Source organism: Mobula birostris, chromosome 27, assembly GCF_030028105.1.
Source record: "Mobula birostris isolate sMobBir1 chromosome 27, sMobBir1.hap1, whole genome shotgun sequence".
Lineage (NCBI taxonomy): Eukaryota > Metazoa > Chordata > Chondrichthyes > Myliobatiformes > Myliobatidae > Mobula > Mobula birostris.
The window spans coordinates 1,330,131-1,356,264 of record NC_092396.1 but is presented as its reverse complement, the minus strand read 5'-3'; the positions used below and the strand labels follow the sequence as shown (position 1 = coordinate 1,356,264).

Sequence of the window (26,134 nt, the reverse complement as noted above, 5' to 3'; positions counted from 1 at the left end):
GTATTAAATGAGTATTGTGCATCTGTCTTCACTGGGGAAGAGGATATTGTTTTGTTCAAGAAAGGGAGCAGTGGGTAGGCCCGGTCACTTGGACCACAGTGTTGGAAAAGTGGTGGGATACCATTAATAGTTGAAGCTTATTCAAGGCACAGGCTACTTTCCATATGTTGCCTCATGTTGTTGTTTAATGGCTAAATCTTCACATTCTCAAAGATTCTTTTGAAAAATATATTTGTCATATTGGATTATTTCTTCAAGATTAGTCATTTCTGATAATAGTTGCTGACTGAATGTTGATTGAAGGCTGCTGCAACGTAGTGTTTTACTTTCAGATGTAGCAATAACTCAGTTTTCATGGTTCCTTTACGTGATTTGGAATGAGACTATTACTTGACGTCCAATCAACTGATTAAAAAGTATGTAAAGGTCAAACTTTCGGAGGACCTGCTACAATCAGCAGTGCAGTGATGATGTCTCCTCATATGGTGACAAAACATTGCCAAGATCAGAGAACAACTCAACTCAACCCATCCACCTCAGCCACACACCTTCCGAATTATTTACAAAATAAATGTTTATCCGCATCATGTTCAAATTTGTTACAATGTGGAAAACAAACAAGCAATATATTTCTGTAGAAAATTCAGGATTTAGAACTGTTCAATGTCATTTCCAGTACACAAGTGAAAGGAGAACAAAATAATTGTTACTCTGGATCTGAAGCAGCACAAAAAAACACACAATCAGATAAAGAACACAATAATAATATAAATCCATAAGATAGGTTATATATACATATTGATTGTCCATAAAGTGACCCCAGGCACAGGAATATCTGTACATAAGGTGACTCTGACAGGAAATGATAAAGTAGTGGTGGTTGGGGGTGTGGAGGGGTGGGTTAGCGAGTGGAGGTGTTGATCAGCCTCACTGCTTGGGGAAATTAACTGTTTCAGAGTCTGCTGGTCCTGGCATGGATGCTACATAGCCTCGTCCTGATGGGAGGGGACAAACAGTCCATTGGCAGGGTGGGTGGGTGAGTGGGATACTTCATGACGTTACTAGCCCTTTTCTGGCAACTTGTTGTATGCCCTTGAAGGTGGATAGAAGCTGAATATTGCGACAGATTCTGTGCACTGAAAGTCTAACTCATTGTTTCCTGTACCTAGGGGCGATGTGAGATTAATATTCGGAACAACCGGAACCAGACACCTTTGCAACTGTCGGTTACGCAGGGTCACACTGGTATCATACAGCTTCTGGTTGCTGAGGGCTGCAATGTAAACGCAGAGGATGAAGATGGAGACACCGCCTTGCACGTGGCACTGGGTCGTCAGCAGCTGGCAAATCGCTTGGCCGCCAGGGAGAGCGACACCAGCTCCTTGTTAGCAAACGTAGGTTCCACGTCTAAACAGCAGAAACCTTGTTTCCACCCCCATACTGGGACATATTTGATGCCTTTCCTATGGTTATTCTATCTCAGATGCAATAACTTTCTTGATCCTGTCAGCTCTACTGGGGCAAGGACCACTGACAGCAGCTCACCAAGGTCCCCTGTCCTGGGCCAGTCTTTCAAATTGTCCCTAGGTGTAGCCCATCTTCGATGATCCAGCCTCTCCCAGGGATGAGGTCTTTGCAGCTTTTGTTGGCATTTCTGCAGTTCTAGATTTTTGTAGGATGGGGTCGCTGGCTCCCTGTGCAGTCCTTCCCTTTCACAGCAGGCACTTGGGCTTGGCACCGTCTGTAATGGAGTTATATTCTGTGTTTGGTAGCAGCACTTTTTTGTGAAGTCACCGGTCCATCACTATGAAGATGCAATTGTTTTTGGGGTTTACTACTCAAGTTCAAATATTTTCAGAATTTACTTTGCTCCCTTGGGGAAATTAGAACTGGATAATCTGAGTTTGCCCATAAGAAAATGAATCTTAGGGTTATAAATGGTGACATATATGTACTTTGGTAATAAATTTACTTTGAACTTTGAATTTGTCATTGAGGTTTCCTCTCATTTCTCCTCTGCATTTAGAACCCAATGACTATAAAGTTTGAATAAATTTATTATCAAAGTACATATGTGTCACCATATACAACCCTGAGATTCATTTTCTTGCGGGCATTCACAGTAAATTCAAGAAACACAATAGAATCAATGAAAGACCACACCCAATAGGACGGACAAACAATGTGTAAATGACAGACTGCAAGTATGAAAGAGAGAGAAATAGTAATAATAAATAAATAAATAAATAAGAAAGACATAAAGATAAGAACATGAGATGAAGAGTCCTTGAAAGTGAGTCAGTTGGTTGTGGGGCAGTGATGGGGCAGGTGAAGTTGAGTGAAGTGATCCCCAGTGAGGGTAATAACTGTTCCTGAACCCGGTGGTGTGAGTAACGGTTCCTGAACTTGGTGAAGTGCATCCTGAGGCTTCTGGACCTTCTTCCTGATGGCAGCAGTGAGAAGAGAGCAGGCTCTGGTGCTGGGGGTCCCCGATGATGGATGCTGCTTTCCTGATACAGCTCTCCCTGTAGGTGTGCTCAGTTGTGGGGAGTGCTTTACCTGTGATGGACTGGACCGTATCCACTACTTTTCGTAGGATTTTCCGTTTAAGGGCATTGGCATTTCTGTTAAAGTGAGATAGAAAGTATGATTGAAGTTCCTGCCATTCCCGTGACAAGCTGAAATATAACACTTGCCTAGTCAGGACAGATGACTTGCAGTGATCCGTAATTACCACTGGCTACATTGGCTGGCTCCGGCAGCAACTAAGTATCTCACCATATCTGCCATCACTTTAACACACCAAAGCCCTGAGGCCCACCTTGTTCAATGCCACAGAGTTTACTGCAGGTGTGAGCTGTTAATGTACACAGCATGCTAGAGGAACTCATTGGCCAGCCAGCATCTGTGAGGAGCAAACAGCAGTCCCGTTGAAGGATCTCAACTGATCCTTTTGCTCTGTAGATGTGGCCCAACCTGCTGAGTTCCTCTGGTGCTGCTTTTCTTGCTAATGTAGTGAGCGAGTGAGGCAGCAGGGCTGACAACACAGTGAGTGGGTAATCCATCTCCACATACACTGTGGGAAAATATTCAGTCACACTTTTTAAGTTAGACATTCTTTTAAAATCCCCAACAACAATTACCATGTGAAGAAAAGGCTGAATGCTTGAGCTTGTTAATTTTCAGTTCGGAGGTTTATTCCCTGTCACTAACAGTGATCATGTAGTGAGAATGTTGCTTAACTTTTACAGATATGACTAAAAGTTTCTGGTATTGGAATTGGATTATTATTGCCATGTGTACTGAAATACAGGGAAAACCTATCTTGTATACTGTCTGTACAGATCAAATCATTACACAGTGATTGAGGTAGAACAAGGTGAAACATAACAAAAAGGACACACACAAATGCTGTGGAAATTCAGTAATTCAGGCAGGATTCCTGAAGAAGGCGTCGACCCGAAACGTTGATTGTTTATTCCTCTCCATAGATGCTGAGCTCCTCCAGCATTTTGTGTGTGTTACTGTGGATTTCCAGCATCTGCAGACTCTCTTGTGTTTAAAACACTTCATTTTTTTTTGATGTACACATAATTGTGCCTGAGCAATAACAGAATGAAGAATAAAGTGTAAGGCCTGCAGAGAAGCTGCAAGCTCACAACGAGTTAGATAGTGAGGTGAAGAGTCCGTCCTATCAACTATGACAGCCTTATAACAGGGGGATCGAAGCCGGTCTTGAACCCCGTGTTAAGGGCTTTCAGGCTTTTTCATCTTCCACCCAGGACAAGAGAGAATGTCCGGGATGAGTGGGGACTTTCATTATTTTGGCTACTTTGCTGAGGCAGCAAGGAGTGTAGTCCATTGGGGGAGGCTGGTTTCTGTTAATCAGTGCGGAGTAGTTAATTTTATAAAGCATTTGTTCGGTTGCTGGAATCCTCATTGCAAGAAATATTGCCAAGTGCTATTTGCCTCCTTGGTAATTTGACAGCACATTATATCTTATATCTTGGTTTTTGCTCTTCAGTTACAAGCCTCTGGGCTACTAGGATCTACTGACCTGACTGTGGGCACGGCCATTGCTTGCTTCCTAGCCCAGGACGGAGCAGATACTAACTACACAAACCACAAGGGCAAGACACCTCTTGATCTGATCACAGATAGCAGGACAATACAGATAATCAAGAGTTTTGCAGAGAAATCCAGGTAAGCTAGCAATATTATCACGTAGTTGTTGTGGTCTTGGTTATGCTTGGCAGATATTAAAAGATACACAAGGCATTAGCCTCCTCACAACCACCTGAGAGGGTAAAGCTTTGAGAAGGGAGGGTGGGGACTTCTCACCAACTTCTCGCACCCAGTCTGAGTTTGCGATGAATCATGTATTTTACACCATAATTAACCCTGCAATGTAGCATAAATCGGTTAGAACCCTGCCTTCCCTCTTTTGATTGATATCTAGGATTTATTTTAGAGCCCTGATTGCAAAGGTGCAATTTCTATAAATACAGTTTTTTAAAAAATCCCAACTTTACCACACTCCATTTCTGAAAAACAGCACTGGGGATTAAACCATAGATTAGCTTACATCTACTCACCACATTCTGTGTGGAGAACTGTCCCTCTTTGTACTTCCTTTCTCACGTTAAACCTACACCCACTAGCTTTAGACACCGTCATGTCAAAGATCGTCCCAGTAATGACTAGCATGATTTGACGACTTACAGGTAGCCTACTAGCTAACACGTTACAGGTAGCCTAGTGACTAGCATGACACATTACAGGTAGCCTCGCCTCACAGATAGCGTGAGTCTTTACAGGTAGCCTTGCGGCTAGCGTGACGTGTTACAGTGCCAGCAATCTGGTTCAGTTCCCACTGTTTTAAGGAATTTGCATGTTGTCTCCATGACCGCGAGGGTTTCTACTAGATGCTCCAGTTTCCTCCTACTTTCCAAAGACGTACGGGTGAGGACATGCTAATCTGGTGCCAGAAGCATGGCACTTGGGGGCTGCTCCCTCCACATCCTTAGATCATTGACACAAAACAACACAATTCCCTCTGTGTTTTGATGTACATGTGCTATCAAAAGATGATTCCATCTAATCTAGCCTCATGATTTTGTAATCATCTATAGCAGGAGTTCCCAGCCTTTCTTTGTGCCGTGGACCCCTACCATCAACTGAGCCTCCTTCGCTCCAGGGAAAACAGTCCCAGCCTATCCGTTCTCTCCTTGTGCCTGGAGCCCTCCAGTCTGTGTGACATGACTGTGAATCCTCTCTGCACCACCTCCAATGTAATCACTTCCCATCGTACAGTGTGGTGACCAAAACTACACTCACTGCTCCAGATGGGTCTCACCAACACCCAGCCGCGTTGTTCCAGCTCTTGTACTCTGTCTCATCCAGTGAAGGCAAGCCGAGGTCAAAAGTTCTTGTCCACTTGAACTTCCTCTCAGCTGAATCATCAGCCGGGTGACCTCAGTACTGCCTACAGTGACTTGCTTCCAGTTTCAGATGGGTCATCACATTTAGTGGGTTGATGTCTGTGTCTACTCAGACATGACTGCCCTCGTTCGCATACCTGTAGGGTGCTACTCCTCACCTCTGGCTGCATATTAGCCTCATGTTGACTCATCTAACGCAGAGGGGGACAGGACGGGAAGAGAATAGCGGAGTTAACCTGCTCTTGGGGCTGGCTGAAATAGCTATCCATGAATCCTAGAGACAGACAGTGGAGTGTTCTGCCCAGGTTGAACTGTAGTGGTTTGAATTTATAATAAATTTACTTTGTTAAAAAACAGTCGCAGCTGCAAGTCAGCATCCATCTGGTGAATGTATGTGGGAAGAGGCAGAGCTGAAGGGTTAGTTATGTCATCATGCTCTTTTTGGCATTGTTTATTACAGGAGATCACCAACTGGATCAACGGCTCTACGTCGAGTCCACACCACTCCAAACACCATGACAAATCTATTACTACCGGTGACTGCAGAGCCTGCCGAGTGCTTAGTGTGTTCAGAATTATCGTTCCTGGTCCTCTTTGTTCCTTGCCAGCACTCTGTCGTGTGTGAAGGTATGGTCCACAGTCTCTCCTGTCAGTACACTGTTGTATGTACACGTGCAGTACACTCTCTCCTGTCAGTACACTGTTGTATGCACAGGTACAGTACAGTCTCTCCTGTCAGTACACTGTTGTATATACAGGTACAGTACAGTCTCTCTTGTCAGTACACTGTTGTATGCACAGGTACAGTACAGTCTCTCTTGTCAGTACACTGTTGTATGCACAGGTACGGTACAGTCTCTCCTGTAAGTACACTGTTGTATGCACAGGTACAGTACAGTCTCTCCTGTCAGTACACTGCTGTATGTACAGGTACAGTACACAGTCTCTGCTGTCAGTACACTATGTATGTACGGGTACAGTACACAGTCTCTCCTGTCAGTACACTGTTATATGTACAGGTGCAGTACAGTCTGTCCTGTCAGTACGCTGTCGTGTGTGGAGGTACAGTACACGTCTCTCCTGTCAGTACACATCTCTTCTGTCAGTACACTGTTATATGTACAGGTGCAGTACAGTCTGTCCTGTCAGTACGCTGTCGTGTGAGGAGGTACAGTACACAGTCTCTCCTGTCAGTACACTGTTGTACGTGCAGGTACAGTACACAGTCTCTCCTGTCAGTATACTGTATGTACAAGTACAGTCCACAGTTTCTCCTGTCAGTACACTGTATGTACAGGTACAGTCCAGTCTCTCCTGTCAGTACACTATGTACAGGTACAGTACACAGTCTCCTCTGTCAGTACACTGTATGTACAGGTACAGTACACAGTCTCCTGTCAGTACACTGTATGTACAGGTACAGTACACAGTCTCTCCTGTCAGTACACTGTTATACGTGCAGGTACAGTACACAGTCTCTCCTGTCAGTACACTATGTACAGGTACAGTACAGTCTCCTGTCAGTACACTGTTGTATGTACAGGTACAGTACAGTCTCTCCTGTCAGTACACTGCTGTATGGGCAGGTACAGTATAGTCTTTCCTGACAGTACACTGTATGTACAGGTACAGTACATAGTCTCTCCTGTCAGTATACTGTATGTACAGGTACAGTACACAGTCTCTCCTGTCAGTACACTGTATGTACAGGTACAGTACAGTCTCTCCTGTCAGTACACTATGTACAGGTACAGTACACAGTCTCTCCTGTCAGTACACTGTATGTACAGGTACAGTACATAGTCTTTCCCATCAGTACACTATGTACAGGTACAGTACACAGTCTCTCCTGTCAGTACACTGTGTGTACAGGTACAGTAAGTCTCTCCTGTTAGTACACTGTTGTATGTGGAGATACAGTACAGTCTCTCCTGTCAGTACACTGTTGTATGTACAGGTACAGTACACAGTCTCTCTCGTCAGTACACTGTCGTGTGTGGAGGTACAGTAGTCTCTCCTGTCAGTACACTATGTACAGGTACAGTAGTCTCTCCTGTCAGTACACTGTATGTACAGGTACAGTACACAGTCTTTCCTGTCAGTACACTGTATGTACAAGTACAGTACACAGTCTCCTGTCAGTACACTGTTGTACGTGCAGGTACAGTATACAGTCTCTCCTGTCAGTATACTGTATGTGCAAGTACAGTCCACAGTCTCTCCTGTCAGTACACTGTATGTACAGGTACAGTACAGTCTCCTGTCAGTACACTGTTGTATGTACAGGTACAGTACAGTCTCTCCTGTCAGTACACTGTATGTACAGGTACAGTAAGTCTCTCCTGTTAGTACACTGTTGTATGTACAGGTGCAGTACAGTCTCTCCTGTCAGTACACTGTCATGTGTGGAGGTACAGTACACTGTCGTGTGTGGAGGTACAGTACACAGTCTGTCCTGTCAGTACACTGTATGTACAGGTACAGTACAGTCTCTCCTGTCAGTACACTATGTATGGGTACAGTGCACAGCCTCTCTTGTCAGTACACTATGTACAGGTACAGTACAGTCTCTCCTGTCAGTACACTGTGTGGAGGTACATTACACAGTCTCCTGTCAGTACACTGTATGTACAGGTACAGTACAGTCTCTCCTGTCAGTACACTATGTATGTATGGGTACAGTACACTGTCGTGTGTGGAGATACAGTACACAGTCTCTCCTGTTAGTACACTGTTGTATGTACAGGTACAGTACAGTCTCCTGTCAGTACACTGTCATGTGTGGAGGTACAGTACACTGTTGTGTATGGAGGTACAGTACACAGTCTCTCATCAGTACACTGTGTGAAGGTACAGTACAGTCTCTCCTGTCAGTACAGTGTATGTACAGGTACAGTAGTCTCTCCTGTCAGTACACTATATGTACAGGTACAGTACAGTCTCTCCTGTCAGTACACTGTATGTACAGGTACAGTACAGTCTCTCCTGTCAGTACACAATGTACAGGTACAGTACACAGTCTCTCCTGTCAGTACACTGTTGTATGTACAGGTACAGTACACAGTCTCTCTTGTCAGTACACTGTGTGTGTGAAGGTACAGTACAGTCTCTCCTGTCAGTACACTGTATGTACAGGTACAGTACACAGTCTCTTGTCAGTACACTGTCATGTGTGGAGGTACAGTACAGTCTCTCCTGTCAGTACACTATGTACAGGTACAGTACAGTCTCCTGTCAGTACACTGTATGTACAGGTACAGTACAGTCTCTCCTGTCAGTACACTGTCATGTGTGGAGGTACACTACACAGTCTCTCCTGTCAGTACACTGCTGTGTGTGGAGGTACAGTAGTCTCTCCTGTCAGTACACTGTATGTACAGGTACAGTAAGTCTCTCCTGTTAGTACACTGTTATACGTACAGGTGCAGTACAGTCTCTCCTGTCAGCACACTGTCATGTGTGGAGGTACAGTACACAGTCTCTCCTGTCAGTACACTGTATGTACAGGTACAGTACAGTCTCCTGTCAGTACACTGTTGTATGTACAGGTACAGTACAGTCTCTCCTGTCAGTACACTATGTACAGGTACAGTACACAGTCTCTCCTGTCAGTACACTATGTACAGGTACAGTACATCTCTCCTGTTAGTACACTGTTGTATGTACAGGTGTAGTATAGTCTCTCCTGTCAGTACACTGCTGTGTGTGGAGGTACAGTACACAGTCTCTCCTGTCAGTACACTGTTGTATGTACAAGTACAGTACACAGTCTCTCTTGTCAGTACACTGTCGTGTGTGAAGGTACAGTACAGTCTCCTGTCAGTACACTATATGTACAGATACAGTACACAATCTCTACTGTCAGTACACTGTCGTGTGTGGAGGTACAGTACAGTCTCTCCTGTTAGTACACTGTTGTATGTACAGGTGCAGTACAGTCTCTCCTGTCAGTACACTGTCGTGTGTGGAGGTACAGTATACAGTCTCTCCTGTCAGTACACTGTTGTATGTGCAGGTACAGTACATAGTCTCTCCTGTCATTATACTGTATGTACAGGTACAGTACACAGTCTCTCCTGTCATTATACTGTATGTACAGGTACAGTACACAGTCTCTCCTGTCAGTACACTGTATGTACAGGTACAGTAAGTCTCTCCTGTTAGTACACTGTTGTATGTACAGGTGCAGTACAGTCTCTCCTGTCAGTACACTGTCGTGTGTGGAGGTACAGTACACTGTCGTGTGTGGAGGTACACTACATAGTACAGTACTCAGTCTCTCCTGTCAGTACACTGTTGTTTGTGCAGGTACAGTACATAGTCTCTCCTGTCAGTATACTGTATATACAGGTACAGTACACAATCTCTCCTGTCAGTACACTGTCCTGTGTGGAGGTACAGTACACAGTCTCTCCTGTCAGTACACTGCTGTGTGTGGAGGTACAGTACACAATCTCTCCTGTCAGTACACTGCATGTACAGGTACAGTCCAGTCTCGCCTGTCAGTACACTGTATGTACAGGTACAGTCCAGTCTCCTGTCAGTACACTGTATGTACAGGTACAGTACAGTCTCTCCTGTCAGTACACTGTATGTACAGGTACAGTACACAGTCTCTCCTGTCAGTACACTGTTGTATGTACAGGTACAGTACAGTCTCTACTGTCAGTACACTGTCGTGTGTGGAGGTACAGTACACAGTCTCATTCATCTTCTGTTATCTTTTGTAACTCCAAAAGAGAAAACTAATTGAAAGAAAAACAAGTGAGTCGGAATGTGAGTGTACACACTATGTACAGTGTATATGGTTGTATATATAACCATAATGAATGATTGAAACACACAAAGAGTGCATAATCAAAACAATATATAATACAACTACTATATACTGCACACATTCACAGCACAGTGAATCTTAAATTGTTTTAGATTTAATTGTTGTGGAGAATATCTTACCCTTGTGGGATAACGTCTTTCCAGACAGTGCACTTTGCTTCATAGGGGGAGCTTGTGTCTGGGAAACAGTCTCGTGTTCTGGGGCCTCTGCTCTGCTGCTTGTCGGAGCTGGCTCTGGGACTTCAGGAAATGGTTCTGACAGCTCTGGACACCTTTTACTCCTTTCGTCTTTCTTTTCCCAGATGCTCTTGGCATCTTCTGGATGTGTTGGCATCCCGAACAGTGTATGGCAAGCTGCTCGATCTGCTGATGTTTGCCAGGCCACCAGACAAAGTTTCACGCCAACGTTTTGACCATGCCCAGCTCCTCCAACACTCTAGTTCTCAGCTTGGGTAGTGCAACTACTCTCAATCGCAGCATAAGGAAACCTCTTTCAAGGGCAAGTTCATCCCTGCACTCATAAAAATGGGGGAACTGGAAATTCTACTGCACATTCCAGCCATTTTGAGTCACCATGTAGAACTGAGACTTTGTGGGGTTTTTTCTAGTTTCCTTTTGGATCACATCTGCCATAATAGGGAGACTTCCAATCTTCTTTATGGAGAATGTGTAAAGAGGAGTGTCCTCTTTAGTAAATTTTTCAGGTATTTCTTTTTCCAATTGTAAACAGAACAACCCATCAGCATTTCCATGATTGGTCATCCTCATGAACTCAGTCTTGTAATTGTATCCTCGGGAAACAGAGCCTATCTCTGTATTCATGCGACTGTTAGTGGAACACCTTTCTGAGCATTGAAGTGGACACGAGTGGTTGATGATCAGTAATGAGGGTGAACTCTCTCCCATACAAGTACTGGTTGAAATATTTTACACCCCAACCAGACTCAAGGCCTCTCTGTCAATCTATACGTAACTTTTCCCTGCGGCGGTAAGGGAACGTGATGCAAAGGCTTTGGGGTATTCACTTTCATCACTCAACATGTGACATGACCGCACCTATCCCATAAGGCAAGGCGTCACAGGCAAGCTTCACTGGAAAATGGGGATCATAATGTGTGAGTACAGTGTCTGACACCACCCTTTATGTTTTGGAAAGCCACCTCACTACTTTGTCCATTGCCATTTCTTCCCGATCTGTAGTAATGTGCTCATGGGTTGGAGCACAGTAGCCAGGTTTGGCAGGAACCTGTTAAAGTAATTGACAAATCCTAACTGAGACACATCCTTTTGCCTTGGGGTATGCACCACCGTTTGAATATTCTCAGCACACTCGTTTAAATCTTGTATGTCAGTGGTGCGACCACAGTAAGTGATGCTTTGTTTAAGAATTCACACTTATTGTGTTGTGCTATGAGCCTATAATCTTCTCATCTTTAAATTGTTTTAGATGGCCCGGTGGTTGGGGACCGCTGTGTTAGAGCTTTAGAAAATTACAAGGTTGCTAGGAAAGAGTTTAAGGGTGAAATTAGGAGAGCCAGGAGGGGCCATGTAGAGGTCTTGGTGAGCAGGATTAAAGAAAACCCCAAGGCATTCTACAAGTATGTGAAGAGCAAGGGGATGAGCAGTGTGAGAATTGGACCAATCAGGTGCGATAGTGGAAACGTGTGTATGGAGGCAGAGGAGGTAGTGGAGGTAATTAATGAATAATTTGCTTCAGTATTCACCAAGGAAAAAGGACCTTGGCAATTGTGGGGATGACTTCCAGGAGACTGAAACACTTGATCATATATACATTAAGAAAGCGGAGATGCTGGAGCTTGAAAAGCATTAAGTTGGATAAGTCACCGGGACCAGATGAGATATACCCCAGGCTACTGTGGGAAGTGAGGGAGGAGATTGCCGAGCCTCTGGCGATAATCTTTGCATCATCAATAGGGACGGGAGAAGTTCCGGAGGATTGGAGGGTTGCAAATGTTGTTCCCTTGATCAAGAAAGGGTGTAGAGATAACCTAGAAAATTATAGGCCAGTGAGTCTGACTTCAGTGATGGGAAAGTTGTTAGAGAAAATCCTGAGAGGCAGGATTTATGACCATTTGGAGAGACATAACCTGATTAGAGATAGTCAGCATGGCTTTGTCAAGGTCGTGCCTTACGAGCCTGATTGAATTCTTTGAGGATGTAACAAAACACATTGATGAAGGTAGAGCAGTGGATGTAGTGTATATGGATTTTAGCAAGACATTTGATAAGGTTCCCCATGTAAGGCTTATTCAGAAAGTAATGAGTCATGGGATCCAAGGAGACCTTGCTTTGTGGATCCGGAATTGGCTTGCCCACAGAAGGCGAAGTGTGGTTACAGGTGGTTCATGTTCTGCATGGAGATCGGTGACCAGTGGTGTTCTGCAGGGATCTTTTCTGGGACACCTCCTCTTTGTGATTTTTATAAATGACCTGGATGACGAAGTAGAAAGGTGGGTTAGTAAGTTTGCTGATGACACAAAGGTTGGGGGTGTTGTGGATAGTCTGGAGGGTTGTCAGAGGTTACAGCGGGACATCGATAGGATGCAGAACTGGGCTGAGAAGTGGCAGATGGACTTCAACCCAGACAAGTATGAAGTGGTTCATTTGGTAGGTCTACTTTGAAAACAGAATATAAAATAAATGGTAAGACTCTTGGAAGTGTGGAAGATCTGAGAGATCTTGGGGTCCGTGTCGATATGACACTCAAAGCTGCTGCTCAGGTTGACAGTGTTGTTAAGAAGGCTTATGGTGTGTTGGCTTTCATCAACCATAGGATTGAGTTCAAGAGCTGTGAGGTAACGTTACAGCTGTATCAGACCTCAGTCAGAGCCCACTTGGAGTACTTTGTTCAGTTCCGGTCATCTCACTACAGGAAGGATGTGGATACTATAGAGAGAGTGCAGAGGAGATTTACAAGGATGTTGCCTGGATTGGAGGGCGTACCTTATGAGAATAGGTTGAGTGTACTTGGCTGAGGTTTTATAAGGCACTGGTGAGGCCTCGCCTTGAGTATTGTGAACAGTTTTGGGCCCCTCATCTTCGAAAAGATGTGCTGGCATTGGAGAGGGTCCAGAGGAGATTCACAAGGATGATTCCAGGAATGAAAGGGTTATCATATGAGGAACATTTGATGGCTCTGGGTCTGAACTCGCTGGAATTCAGAAGGATTGGGGGGGGGGGGGGTATCTCATTGAAACATTTTGAATGTTGAAAGGCCTAGACAGAGTAGATGTGGAAAGCATGTTTCCCATGGTGAGAGCGTCCAGGACAAGAGGGCACAGGATGGTGAATTTGTGGAATTCATTGCCACATGCAGCTATGGAGGCCAGGTCATTGGGTGTACTTAAGGCAGAGATTGATATGATTGGACATGGCATCCAAGATTACGGGGAGGAGGCCGGGAACTGGAGTTGAGGAGGAGAAAAAAAAGATCAGCCATGATTGAATGGCGGAGCAGACTCGATGGGCCAGATGGCCTAATTCTGCTCCTATGGTCTTTTCTCCTTGGAGCAGCGGAGGATGAGAGGTGACCTGATAGAGGTGTATAAGATGATGAGGGGCATTGATCACGTGGATAGCCAGAGGCTTTTTCCCAGGGCTGAAATGGCTGACATGAAGGCACATAGTTTAAGGTGCTTGGAGATAGGTTCCAAGGGGATGTCAGGGGTAAGTTTTTCACACAGAGAGTGGTGGGTGCGTGGAATGCACTGCCGGCAGCAGTGGTGGAAGCGGATATAATCGGGTCTTTTAAGAGCCTCTTAGATAGGTACATGGAGCTTAGAAATATAGAGGGCTATGTGCTAGGGAAATCCTAGGCAGTCTCTTGAGTAGGTTACATGGTAGGCCGAAGGGCATGTAATGTGGTGTAAATTTCTATGTTCTGTCAGTTAGGAGCCATTTCTGAATGCTTTCTTGTAAGATTCCATGAGCTAAACAATCGCTTAGTATGTCATTAAGCCTATTACAGAACTGACAATACTCAGACAATCTCTTCAATTCAACCACGTACGCTGAAATGGACTCCCTTACCTTTTAATTCTACTTATGAAACCTAAAGCATTCTGCAATCAACACTGTTTTCGGTTCTAAATGTCCCTGCATTACTTTCACACTATCAACGAAGCTCATTTTGGCTGGTTTGGTTGGAGCAGTCAAACTTCTAGGCAAACTGTATGCAGTTCCATCTATTGCACCCAGTAACATTGGCACTCACTTCTCATCGGCTGTGCTGTTTGCTCTCAAATGCTGCTCAGTTTGTTCAGTATACATCATCCAGTTATCGTTTGTACAGTTGGATGTGACTGTCAGCCAGCCATTTCTGCCTTTTCTTTTTATGATTATCACCCCATACTCACTGTTCATGAACCCATTTTCTGCCTTTCTTTTAACTCAACCATCTCTGAAGAAGCATGTTCTGTGCAGTGTTTTTTACTCAACTGTTTCTCACTGTGTTTTTTTTAAACACGTATGTCTCGCTGAGACTGGAATGCAAGTTTAAATTTGTATTTACTTCTCCACCACTGAGCACATCTACAAGGAACGCTGTCCCAGGAAAGCGGCATCCATCACCAGGGACCCCACCATCTAGTCCAAGCCCTCTTCTCACTACTACCATGGGGCAGGATTTCAGGTTCACCACCACCAGGTTCGGGAACAGTTATTACCCCTCAACCAACAGGCTGCTGAATTCACCTCAGCTCTGAACTCACTCCACAACCCATCGATTCACTTTCAAGGACTTTACAACTCGTACTCAGGATCATTTTTTCACTTGCACAGGGAATGGAGGGTTACGGGCTGAGTGCAGGTCGGTGGGACTAGCTGAGAGTAAGAGTTCAGCACGGACTAGAAGGGCCGAGATGGCCTGTTTCCGTGCTGTAATTGTTATATGGTTATATTTGTCTTAATTTGCATGCTGGTTATTGGTCAGTCTTTGTTAATGTATAGTTTTTTGTAAATTACATTGTGTTTCTATTTTCCCATAAAATTCCTGCAAGAAAATGAATATCAAGATATGATATGATTACCAACATAATGATAATAAATTAACTTAGAGATGTATGAGAATTATAAGATGTATTATAAATGTTAATTCCTGACATTTGTTTGATTACAGAGTGTTCTGTAAGAATGAAGAAATGTATCAAATGTCAAGTGTCTATAGCAAAGAAAATCAGACATGGTAATGTATTAACCACATTCTTAAATCTATATTCCGAGAACAGGTTTTTGGTAGAACATGGAACAGTACAGCACAGGGACAGACCATTCGGCCCACAATGTACAGCGCAGGATCCGGCCATACGGCCCACAGTCTTGGTGCTAACCTTGATGGAGCTTGTACGGGATCCTCATCCCTCCATTTCCTGTATGTTTGTGTGTGTTTGTCAAAAACACAGGATTCTGCAGTTGCTGGAAATCCAAAGCAACACACACAAAGTACTGGAGGAACTCAGCAGGTCAGGCAGCATCTTTGGAAATGAATGAACAGTCATCACTTCTGGCCGAGACCTTTCATCAGGACTGGAAAGGAAGGGGGAAGATGCCAGAATAAGAGAGTGCAAGGAGGGGGAAGAGTACAAGTGAGAAGGTGACAGGTGAAGCCAGGTGGGTGATGGCTGTAAAGCAGACAAAGTATTCAGAATCAGGAGAGTACCTTAAACACATAAAAGATTCTGCAGATGCTGGAAATCCAGAGCAACGCACACAAGATGCTGGAGGAACTCAGCAGGCCAGGCAGCATCTACGGAGAGGAGTAAACAGTGGACATTTCGCACCGAGACCCTTCTGGCTTCTTCCCCCCTCCTTCCTCTGGAAAAGAAAGGGGGAGGTGCTAGAATAAGAAGGTGGGGAGGAGAGGGGAAGGACTAAAAGCTGATAGGTGAAGCTTGGTGAGGGGGCAGGTGGGTGGGGGAGGGGGATGAAGTGAGAAGCTGGGAGGGGATAGTTGGAAAAAGTAAGGGACTGAAGAAGAAATAATCTAATATCATAACCCCACCACTCAAACAAGATGAGGTGAGTTGTCGTCTGGTGTTCACCAAAGAGACAGGCTGAGACACCCAGTGACACTTTCACAAGAGCAAAAATAATCACGAGCTGTTGTTAAAGTGAAGAACAAGTGTGATTCAAAGAGCCATGTGGAGTACTGATGTTCCACTGTAACCTGTAAGATTTTTACCTAATTATCCTGGGTTTTAAATGTTTTGGAAATATTAAACTGGTATTTCATATCAAAGAGATTTTCAGAGATTAGTTTTATTTGTCACATGTATATCGAAACCAGAAGTAAGATGCCTCATCCAGAGATGAGCTGGGTGCGGCCCACAAGTGTCACCATGTTTCTAGCACGAATACAGCACACCCACAACTTACTAACCCTAACCTGCATGTGGGAGGAAACCAGAGCACACGTAGGAAACCCACATGGTCACGCAGGATCAACATAGAAACTTCTACAGGAGGCAGCAAGAACTGAGCCCTAATCAATGGTACTGTAAAGCATTACTCAATCCACAGCCACGCCGATCAATAATTCTGAGTCAACAGGAAAGTCAGTTTTATAAATTATTATAAATCGCATTCAGTTAGAAGTTAGGAAAATTATGTACAGCTGATTTAATATGGCTATCTTTTATGCTCAGTGATCAAGTCAAGGTCTATATTTTCAGTTACTGGCAAGTATTCAGGTTTTCAGTCTTGGTAAACCACAGATAGGTTTAAGCTGCCAGATCCTGGGATCTGCCTTACATGTTCAGTGCGATAGATACGAGCAGTGTGCAGCCACGACTTTCAATAAACACTTGCTTCATTGTTCTGTCTACCAACACGGAGGTTGTTATTTGCGATCTGTAAGTGTTGAGATGGGAAGGTTAGAACTGCGCCATCGGCAGTGACAGAGAACTGACTGGCTTCTGTTACAGATAACACCGAGGTGGAAAGCAGCTCCACCAGTGAAGCGCCCGACCAGAGGAAGTTACTGGAACAGCTTCAGTCGCGGTACAGGCAGATGGAGGAACGGATAATATGCCCAATCTGTATCGATAATCAGATTAAACTGGTGTTCCAGTGTGGCCACGGGTCCTGCCTGGAGTGCAGCGTTGCCCTGAGAGCATGTCCAATCTGCCGCCAGAACATTCGAGAGCGGATACATATCTTTGTTTGATGCATGACAGGACGACTTTTTTATTGATTCTATTTTTCTCCACACACCCTCTGCCCTGGATCTTTCCTGTGATGCCCTGTTTGTGCTTATTACCAACCTTCAGTGATAACTCTTCTCGGTATTCGTAGAATACGCGTGTGTGGGGTTAGTATTGGCTGCTCCTCAGTATCCCCAATAGCTTGATTGTCCGCTGTGTGGCTTCAGTGGGTGAGATGATACCAAGGATAGCAGCAAGACTGTACATAACACAAAGCAGGTCTATTAATCTGATAATGTCCCTCTAAATAGTTGTAGATGCTGGAACAATGCACAAGGCTGCAGTATAACCCCTTACTGAATATGTATATTATAAACAGTGTAATATAATCCCTTATCTAACACCTGTGGTTTATGTTCAATTGTATATATTGTGGGAATACGAAATACACTTGAATGTTTCTTCAGCCCCCATAGTGAATAGTACTTATTCTCTTCACATCAGCACAGACCCTTCCGGTCACCATTTACAAAGAGCAATATTGTTACATATTTTATTTAAAAGACTATCCTCTTCTGTGCATCATTTTAATTTGAGTTTGACTATTTTACCTTAAATGTTGTCTGGAAGACGTGGCACAATGTTGAAAACACTTGCGGTTGACAGAAAGAAGAGGGTAACTGATCAATTCACTGGTTAAATACGGAGCTCTGGTCACAAGGGAACCCTTTGATCATGAATGTAAGTTACTCTGCTGAAGCCATAATCAGGAGATATGATTTGACCCACCAAGTCAACTTGGAAAGGAGACTGTTAAAGGCAAGGCATTGAATCTGTGAAATGTTTGCCCTATTTTTACTCATACTTTCTATTCTAAGGTGTTTTTATATTTAAATATTCCATGAAAATAAAGCCATGAAGATGTGTCTCAGGAGTTCTCAGCTCACCAAACTCGACTTGATTTTGGACTTGCTTGTATTCAGGGAGCGTATCGTGGTGAAGACCAGCGTGGCGTTGAGTTTCTGCATCTGGATAACTGCAGACCTTTGCTTTTATTAGATTTACCAGTGGTACAGAGTGAAAGAACTTAAATGAAAGTAGTAATTTCTGGGGAAAAAAAACAGCTCTACAGATGTTGCAGTCCAGAGCTGGAGGAACTGGGGGGGTCAAGCAGCATCTGTGAAGGGATGATGGGGGGGATGTCTCGGGTGGAGACCCATCATCAGAACTGAAAGGCGGATGGAAGGAGGTCGGGAAACCTTAGCACGTCTGGCAGCGTGTTGGAAGGAAAAGCAATTTATGTTTCAAGTCAAAGGAGTGGGAGGGAGAGAAGGTGGCTGAGTTGCAGTGGCAGAGAAGGGAATGATGACTGTGCCTGTGTCTTGTGTTGGGCGTTTTGTAAAGTCTGGTCTGGTGATGTCGCATGGTCTGGTTCACTGGGACATGCCCAGTCGGCTGCAGTATATGAAGTGAAAGGGAGCACCAGAAGGGCGAAGTAAACCTTACCTCCCCAGTCCTGACCAAGGGTCTCAGCCTGAGACTATTCATTTCCCTTTATAGATTCTGCTGGACCTGCTGTGCTGTGTGTTTTCTGCCCATTGTAGACATACTCTTTGCTCCACGCCTTCCTCCCCCACCTGAACAGGCTTGCCTTCTCTCTTCAACCTGAAACGTCAACTGTTTCTCCCTCCACGAATGCTGCCCGACCTGCTGAATGTTTCCAGAACTTTGTTTTTATTTTAAATTCTAGTATCTGCATGTTTTGACTGTCAGAACATTAATACAGTACATACCAATGCTTGTATGCCGTGTGTCATGGGTTTTTGTCTCCGTTCTCTGATTGGAATGTAAATTACATGTTAATTTACATTAACATGCATTTACATTAATTGCATGGTTAAACCAGAAGCAATCGCTTTTATCAGAAGTGTGATTGTATCAAGACATGATGTTCTCCAAATCTACCAGAAAGATTGGGGGAATATTTTGTTATAAAGAAGAGAAATTCAGAGCTGGAAAGGAAATCCAGTTAGTGTTTAAGTGTGCTCGAGAAGCACAGGGTCATCACCCTCTCATACAGTAGTTACACGTTAATAACTATGTACATCTTTATAATTCTGTTCTCATTAAATAAAACTAGCTGGAAAATTCTTTCACAAGGGGTCTCTGCCTTTTGTATCATGACCACTTCTGACTGACTCAGGATTAAAGCACCAGTTTATTTGTAACAATACTGTTACTGAAGTCGAGAACAGGGTTGCAGCAGCGAACTCTAAGGTTTTAAGGCCATGCCAACATTTGTCGTGCTTATCTGTCACACCAAAGTGTAATTGAGGGCCTCTGTTGGCCTGAGTCGACCATGGATGCTGCGTCCCAGCTGTCAGAGGCAAGCCAGGGCAGTACGATATGGAGAGCAGGCCCTCCCTCTCTACGCAACTGATGAGTCCAAAGGAACAGCGGAGACCCATACGGCTTGGCACCAGCTCCATTGCAGAAATTGCCAGTCAGCGTTGAGCTCAACATGGCACTGCCTTTGGGGCTCCATTTTTCCCTCAGGGTTTACTTATGAAGCCTTCCTCATAAGTGGGTACAGCTGCAAGGCAGAGGAGCTTGAGATCAGAGTTTATCTTCTAGATGAGCTGCCAACCACAGCTGATAAGCTCCATCTGTCTGAAACGTAATTAGATAGGTAGATACTTTATTAATCCCAAAGGAAATTACAGTGTCACGATAGCATTACAAGTGTAGATATAAATATCAGAAGAGAAGTAGAAAGAATAAAAAATAAATTACCACAAACAGTCTAACGGAGGGGGGGGGTCATCACTTCCCCAGCTATAGGTTCGTTATAGAGCCTATTGGCCGAGGGAAAAAATAACCTCATATAGCACTCTTCAGAGCAGCGCAGTTGTCTTAGACTATTGTTAAAAGTGGGCTTTGGTCCTTTGTTCTACCACAGCCTCCAGTGTGTCCACTTTGACTCCTATGACAGAGCCAGCCTTTCTAGTGCTGTGGAACATGTGTGTTCAGGTAGTGAAACATGTTTAGTGTGCCAAGCTGACGGTATCCCTGTAAAGTGTGTGTGTTCAGGAATTACTGCTCAAATACAATTCCATTTCCAAAATGCCTAGAGTTCTGGTGCCTGTCTCTCTTTTCTCTCGATATCTTCCTGATATTACAGAAGGGTCAGACCACAAATCGCTCAATGTCTTCTCTGGGCAGGGAAAGCCTTTGATCTCTACTGTAGACTAAATTATCGTCAGTCCATCGGTAGACTGTGTCTGTTAGTGGAGTAGGAAGGAAGGATATTTCCAGCATTGCTGGTTTTTGTGGTTTCTGAAGATGAACTCAACAATGCATCCTCTCATCAATAATACCACATCATAAACCTTTGAATAAATGTAGAAAACTGCAGTGTGGATATTTGTGGAACAGCAAATTCTTGCCCTTGGTGAGAAACACTTAACAGAACCTTTCTCCGGTGTGGTGGAAGATGGTCACGTTGAACAGTGGAGTTGTGAATCTGAGCATTAAGAAGTTGGTTGAAACTTGGTCAATGCAGAGTGATCATTCACTAAAAAGATGATTGTACTCAAAAGTTTCCACACTAGTTGTTAGGACGGTTAAGAAGACATATGGTGTGTTGGCTGTCATTGGTCAGGAGAATGAGTTCAAGAGCTGCGAGATAATGTAGCTTTATAAAACTCTATTAGATCACACTTGGAATATTGTGTTCAGTTTTGCTCGCCTCACTATAGGAAGGATATGGCATCTCTCAAGAGGGTGCAGAGGAGAGTTAGGAGAATGCTGCCTGGATTAGAATGCGTGTTTTATGAGGCATTGAGTGAGCTACAGCTTTCCTCTTTGGAGTGAAGGAAGGTGATGTGACTTAATAGAGGTGTACAAGATGATAAGAAGCATAGATTGAGTGATAGCCAGAGACTTTCTCCCAGGGCAGAAATGGCCAGTGCAAGGGGCATGGTTTTAAGGTGATTGGAGGAGAGTATAGAGGAGATGTTGGAGATAAGTTCTTTACATAGAGTGGTGGGTGCATGGAACGTACTGCCCAGGGTGGTAGAGACAGATACATTAGGGACATGTAATAAACTCTTAGATAGGCACATAGGTGATAGAAAATGGGGGCTATGTAGGAGGGAAGGATTTGATTGATGTTGGACTAGAATAAAAGGTCAGCACAAGATCATGGACTCAGATCTCTGCTGTAATGTTCTATGTTATCTATTGTCTGGAAGAATGGTTATGTCACAATAAGTCAGTAAGACAACAGGAGGATGCCCAAGGTCTTTCTCAGAACCCTAATACTACCTCTGTTCAGGAATCCTCATGTTGAAATTCTGTGCTGTTCAATAAATTAAGAATTACAGTTGTTATTGTGATACATTCAAATATTGCACATTTATTTAAATATTGAGCAAAGTAATTTTTCTCAAAGGGAATATTCCAGAATATCGCCCACCCGGCTATAGACATGGACTTTAATTTGTGCAGTGTTGATACGTTCCAGGTGTAGTGTACGTGAACAGTGAAATTATCTGGCAGCTTTTCCTAGAGAAATTTGTAATTACTATTGAATAGAGAAATGCTGTTTATGCTTTGAGTAATTTTCATCATAGGGTCCCAAGGATTCAGCAAGTTGTGTGGCCGATGCAGAGAGGACAGGGAACACCCATTTCTGTTAACTAGAGTAATCAACCACCTCCGAGTCTGACAACAGCCAAGGTATTCAAAGTTTAATTTTTTGTGGTTGTCCTGTGTGCACCAACACTTGGAAAAAAAAGTCATCCATATGATGCTTCAGACTTTCCACAGAAAGACCTGCATGGATCAGAAGTTTGCAGCTTTTTGTTCAATGTTTTCAGAATTTGATAAAGGATTAACACAGAATTTATAAAACTATTAAAGGAAATTATTGAGCACATTATAGCTGATTTTATTTTAGATGGAAGTACTTTGGGTTTAGGTGGAGTTTGAAATTGGCTGTAACCATGTTTCATGGCAATGAATTTTATGTGAAATGAATAGTGCGAGGAAACATTAATGTGTTATAAACAGAAACAGCAGAAGTTTCTAGGACATAGAGCAAGGAAGCAGGCAGCTAAGGTAAGCACGTGGAACCTCAGGAGAACCAATAACAACAAGCAAAGAAATGGCAGGTATGTTGAATAATGTTATTCCATCAGTCTTCACCATGGAAGATGTTACTATTATCCCAAATTTACTGATGCAATTATCACATTTATTGATGCATTCTCCAAAGCTGTTTGCAGTTCTGGTCACCCAGTCAGTGAAAATATATAACTCCGTAATCGTAAATGCACTTTAAAGAATTCACTTCAATTTATTTTTGGAGATAGTTCCTTTTAACATCATGTTTGTAGTTTTCATGGTTATGCAGGGAGTTAAATTGGTTTAAGCAACTTGTTTACAGTGGTGACTGTAAATATCACAAAGTAATACGTTAGTGAGGGGAGAGAAAGTCCAACACTCACTGCTGGGTAAGATTTCTAAATGACAGCCTTTGTATATGTTCTGCAATCAGAATCATGTTTAATATCACCGGCATGTGTCATGACATTTGTAACTTTGCAGCAGCAGTACATTGCAATACACAATAAATATAGGAAAAGAACTGAATTACAGTAAATATACATTAAATAGTTAGATTAAATAAGTAGTGCAAAAACAAATTAAAAAGTAGTGGGTGGTGTTCTCAAGTTTAATGTTCATTCAGAAATCAGATGGCAGAGGGAAAGAAGCTGTTCCTGAATCATTGAATGTCTGCCTTCAGGCTTCTATACCTCCTTCCTGATGGTAACAATGAGAAGAGGGTATGTCCGAGATTGTGGGGTCCTTAAAGAAGGATGCTGCCTTTTTGAGGTACCACTCTTTAAAGACTCCTTGGGTGCTTTGGGGGCTAGAGTCCATGATGGAGCTGACTAAGTTTACAACTCTCTGCAGTTTACTTCGATCCTGTGCAGTAGTCCCTCCCTCCCATACCAGAGGAGCCAGTCCGAATGCTCTCCACATCTGGAGAAATTTTTTGAGTGTTTTAGGTGAAATACCAAATCAGAATCATTACTGACACATATCATGATGTGTGTTGTGGCAGCAAAACAGTGCAAACAAAATTGATTATAAGATGCAAAAGAGGGATGATCAGCTAGTGTTCATGGACCATTCAAAAATCTGCTGACAGAGGGGAAGGATCTGTTCCTAAGTTGAGTGTGTGTCTGGTGGCTCCTGTACCCCCTCCCTGATGATAGCAATGAGAAGGCAGGTCCTGCTTGGTGAGAGTCCTTAGTGATGGATGCTGTCTTACTGAGGCACTGCCTTTCGGCGGTGGGGAGGGTTGTGCCTGTGAGGGAGCTGGCTGAGGATACAATCCTCTGAAGCATCTTGTCATCCTTTGCATTGGAGCGTCCATACCAGGCAGTAATGCAACCAGAGAGAATGGTCTCTTCCATACATAAGATATAGGAACAGAAGTAAGCCATTTGGCCCATTGAGTCTGCTCCGCTATTCAATCATGGGCTGATTCAATTCTTCCTGTCATCCCCACTCCCCTGCCTTCAACCCATACCCTTTGATGCCCTGGCTAATCTCTAATTTGCTACTGTTTGGGGACATACCAAGTCTCCACAAACTCCTGGTAAAGTGTAGCTGCTGTTTTGCCTTCTTCCTGATTGCGCTGATATGTTGAGCTCAGGGTAGATCCCCTGAGATGTTGGAGGCCAGGAACTCGAAGCTGCTCACCCTTTCTACTGCTGACTGCATTTTTTCCATTGAAAGATTGGTTGGATATGCTTCACAGAGAACAGAGGCGGGCCCTGCAGCCCAGCCTGTCCTTGCTGGCTGTGGTGTTTAACTACACTAGTCCCGTCCATATCCCTGTGGACCTTGCCTATCCCTGAACCTGTCCAAGTGCCTGTTAAATGCTGTAGTTGAACCTGCCTTTCTAACCTCCGGCAGCTTGTTCCACGTTCCCACCTCCCTATGTGTGTGGAGATATTATCCCTCAGATCCCCTTTATATAGAACATTACAGGCCCTTTGGCCCACAAAGTTGTGTCGACCATATAACCTACTCTAGAAACTGCCTAGAATTTCCCTAGCACACAGCCCTCTATTTTTCGAAGCTCCATGTACCTATCTGAGAGTCTCTTAAAAGACCCTGTTGTATCCACCTCTACCACCGCCACTGGCAGTGCATTCCATGCACCCACCACTCTCTGTGTGCAAAACTTACCCCTGACATCTCCTCTGTACCTATTTCTAAGCACCTTAAAACTATGCCCCCTCATGTTAGCCATTTCAGCCCTGGGGAAAAGCCTCTGGCTATCCACACGATCAATCCCCCTCATCATCTTATACACCTATGTATCCTTTCTCATCGCAAACCTGTGCCCTCTAGTTCAAGACTGTCCTGTCCTGGGAAAAAGACTCTATGCCCCTTGTAATGCTATAAACCTCTATAAGGTCACTTCTTTGCCCGCTGCACACCACTAAGGACAATATCACCTGTTCAATCTCTCTCTGTGACCTCAGCCATCCAGTCCAGGAATCACCCTGGGTAATCTCTTCTGCACTCTCTCAAAGGATATCACATCTAATCCAGTCCAGGAATCACATCTAATCCAGTCCAGGAATGGCCCTGGGGAGTCTCTTCTGCACTCTCTCTCTAATGATACCACATCTTACCATAGAACCATAGAAACTACAGCACAGAAACAGGCCCTTTGGCCTTTCTTGGCTGTGCCGAACCACCTTCTGCCTAGTCCCACCGACCTGCACACGGACCATATCCCTCCATACACCTCCCATCCATGTATCTGTCCAATTTATTCTTAAATGTTAAAAAAGAACCCACATTTACCACCTCGTCTGGCAGCTCATTCCATACTCCCACCACTCTCTGTGTGAAGAAGCCCCCCCTAATGTTCCCTTTAAACTTTTCCCCCCTCACCCTTAACCCATGTCCTCTGGTTTTTTCTCCCCTTGCCTCAGTGGAAAAAGCCTGCTTGCATTCACTCTATCTATACCCATCATAATTTTATATACCTCTATCAAATCTCCCCTCATTCTTCTACGCTCCAAGGAATAAAGTCCTAACCTATTCAACCTTTCTCTGTAACTGAGTTTCTCAAGTTCAGGCAACATCCTTGTAAACCTTCTCTGCACTCTTTCAACCTTATTTATATCCTTCCTGTAATTTGGTGACCAAAAATGAACACAATACTCCAGATTCGGCCTCACCAATGCCTTATACAACCTCATCATAACATTCCAGCTCTTATACTCAATACTTCGATTAATAAAGGCCAATGTACCAAAAGCTCTCTTTACGACCCTATCTACCTGTGACGACACTTTTAGGGAATTTTGTATCTGTATTCCCAGATCCCTCTGTTCCACTGTACTCCTCAGTGCCTCACCATTAACCCTGTATGTTCTACGTTGGTTTGTCCTTCCAACGTGCAATACCTCACACTTGTCAGTATTAAACTCCATCTGCCATTTTTCAGCCCATTTTTCCAGCTGGTCCAAGTCCCTCTGCAGGCTCTGAAAACCTTCCTCACTGTCTACTACACCTCCAATCTTTTCATCATCAGCAAACTTGCTGATCCAATTTACCACATTATCATCCAGATCATTGATATAGATGACAAATAACAATGGA

General features: G+C 43.8%; 1 protein-coding gene across 6 annotated transcripts in view; it reads left to right on the top strand.

Moving 5' to 3' along the window:
* The window catches only part of mib2 (MIB E3 ubiquitin protein ligase 2), a 227,000-nt gene extending 207,412 nt beyond the window's left edge, over positions 1-19,588 (top strand). For all 6 annotated transcript variants that reach the window (XM_072245423.1, XM_072245417.1, XM_072245419.1 and 3 more), the window contains 5 exons: positions 1,170-1,394; positions 4,025-4,203; positions 5,902-6,068; positions 15,415-15,480; positions 17,219-19,588. In XM_072245423.1, coding sequence (XP_072101524.1) covers positions 1,170-1,394; positions 4,025-4,203; positions 5,902-6,068; positions 15,415-15,480; positions 17,219-17,460 — 879 coding nt within the window. In that variant the 3' untranslated portion in view covers positions 17,461-19,588. The remainder of the gene's footprint in view (positions 1-1,169; positions 1,395-4,024; positions 4,204-5,901; positions 6,069-15,414; positions 15,481-17,218) is intronic.
* The last annotated feature ends 6,546 nt before the right edge of the window (positions 19,589-26,134 follow it).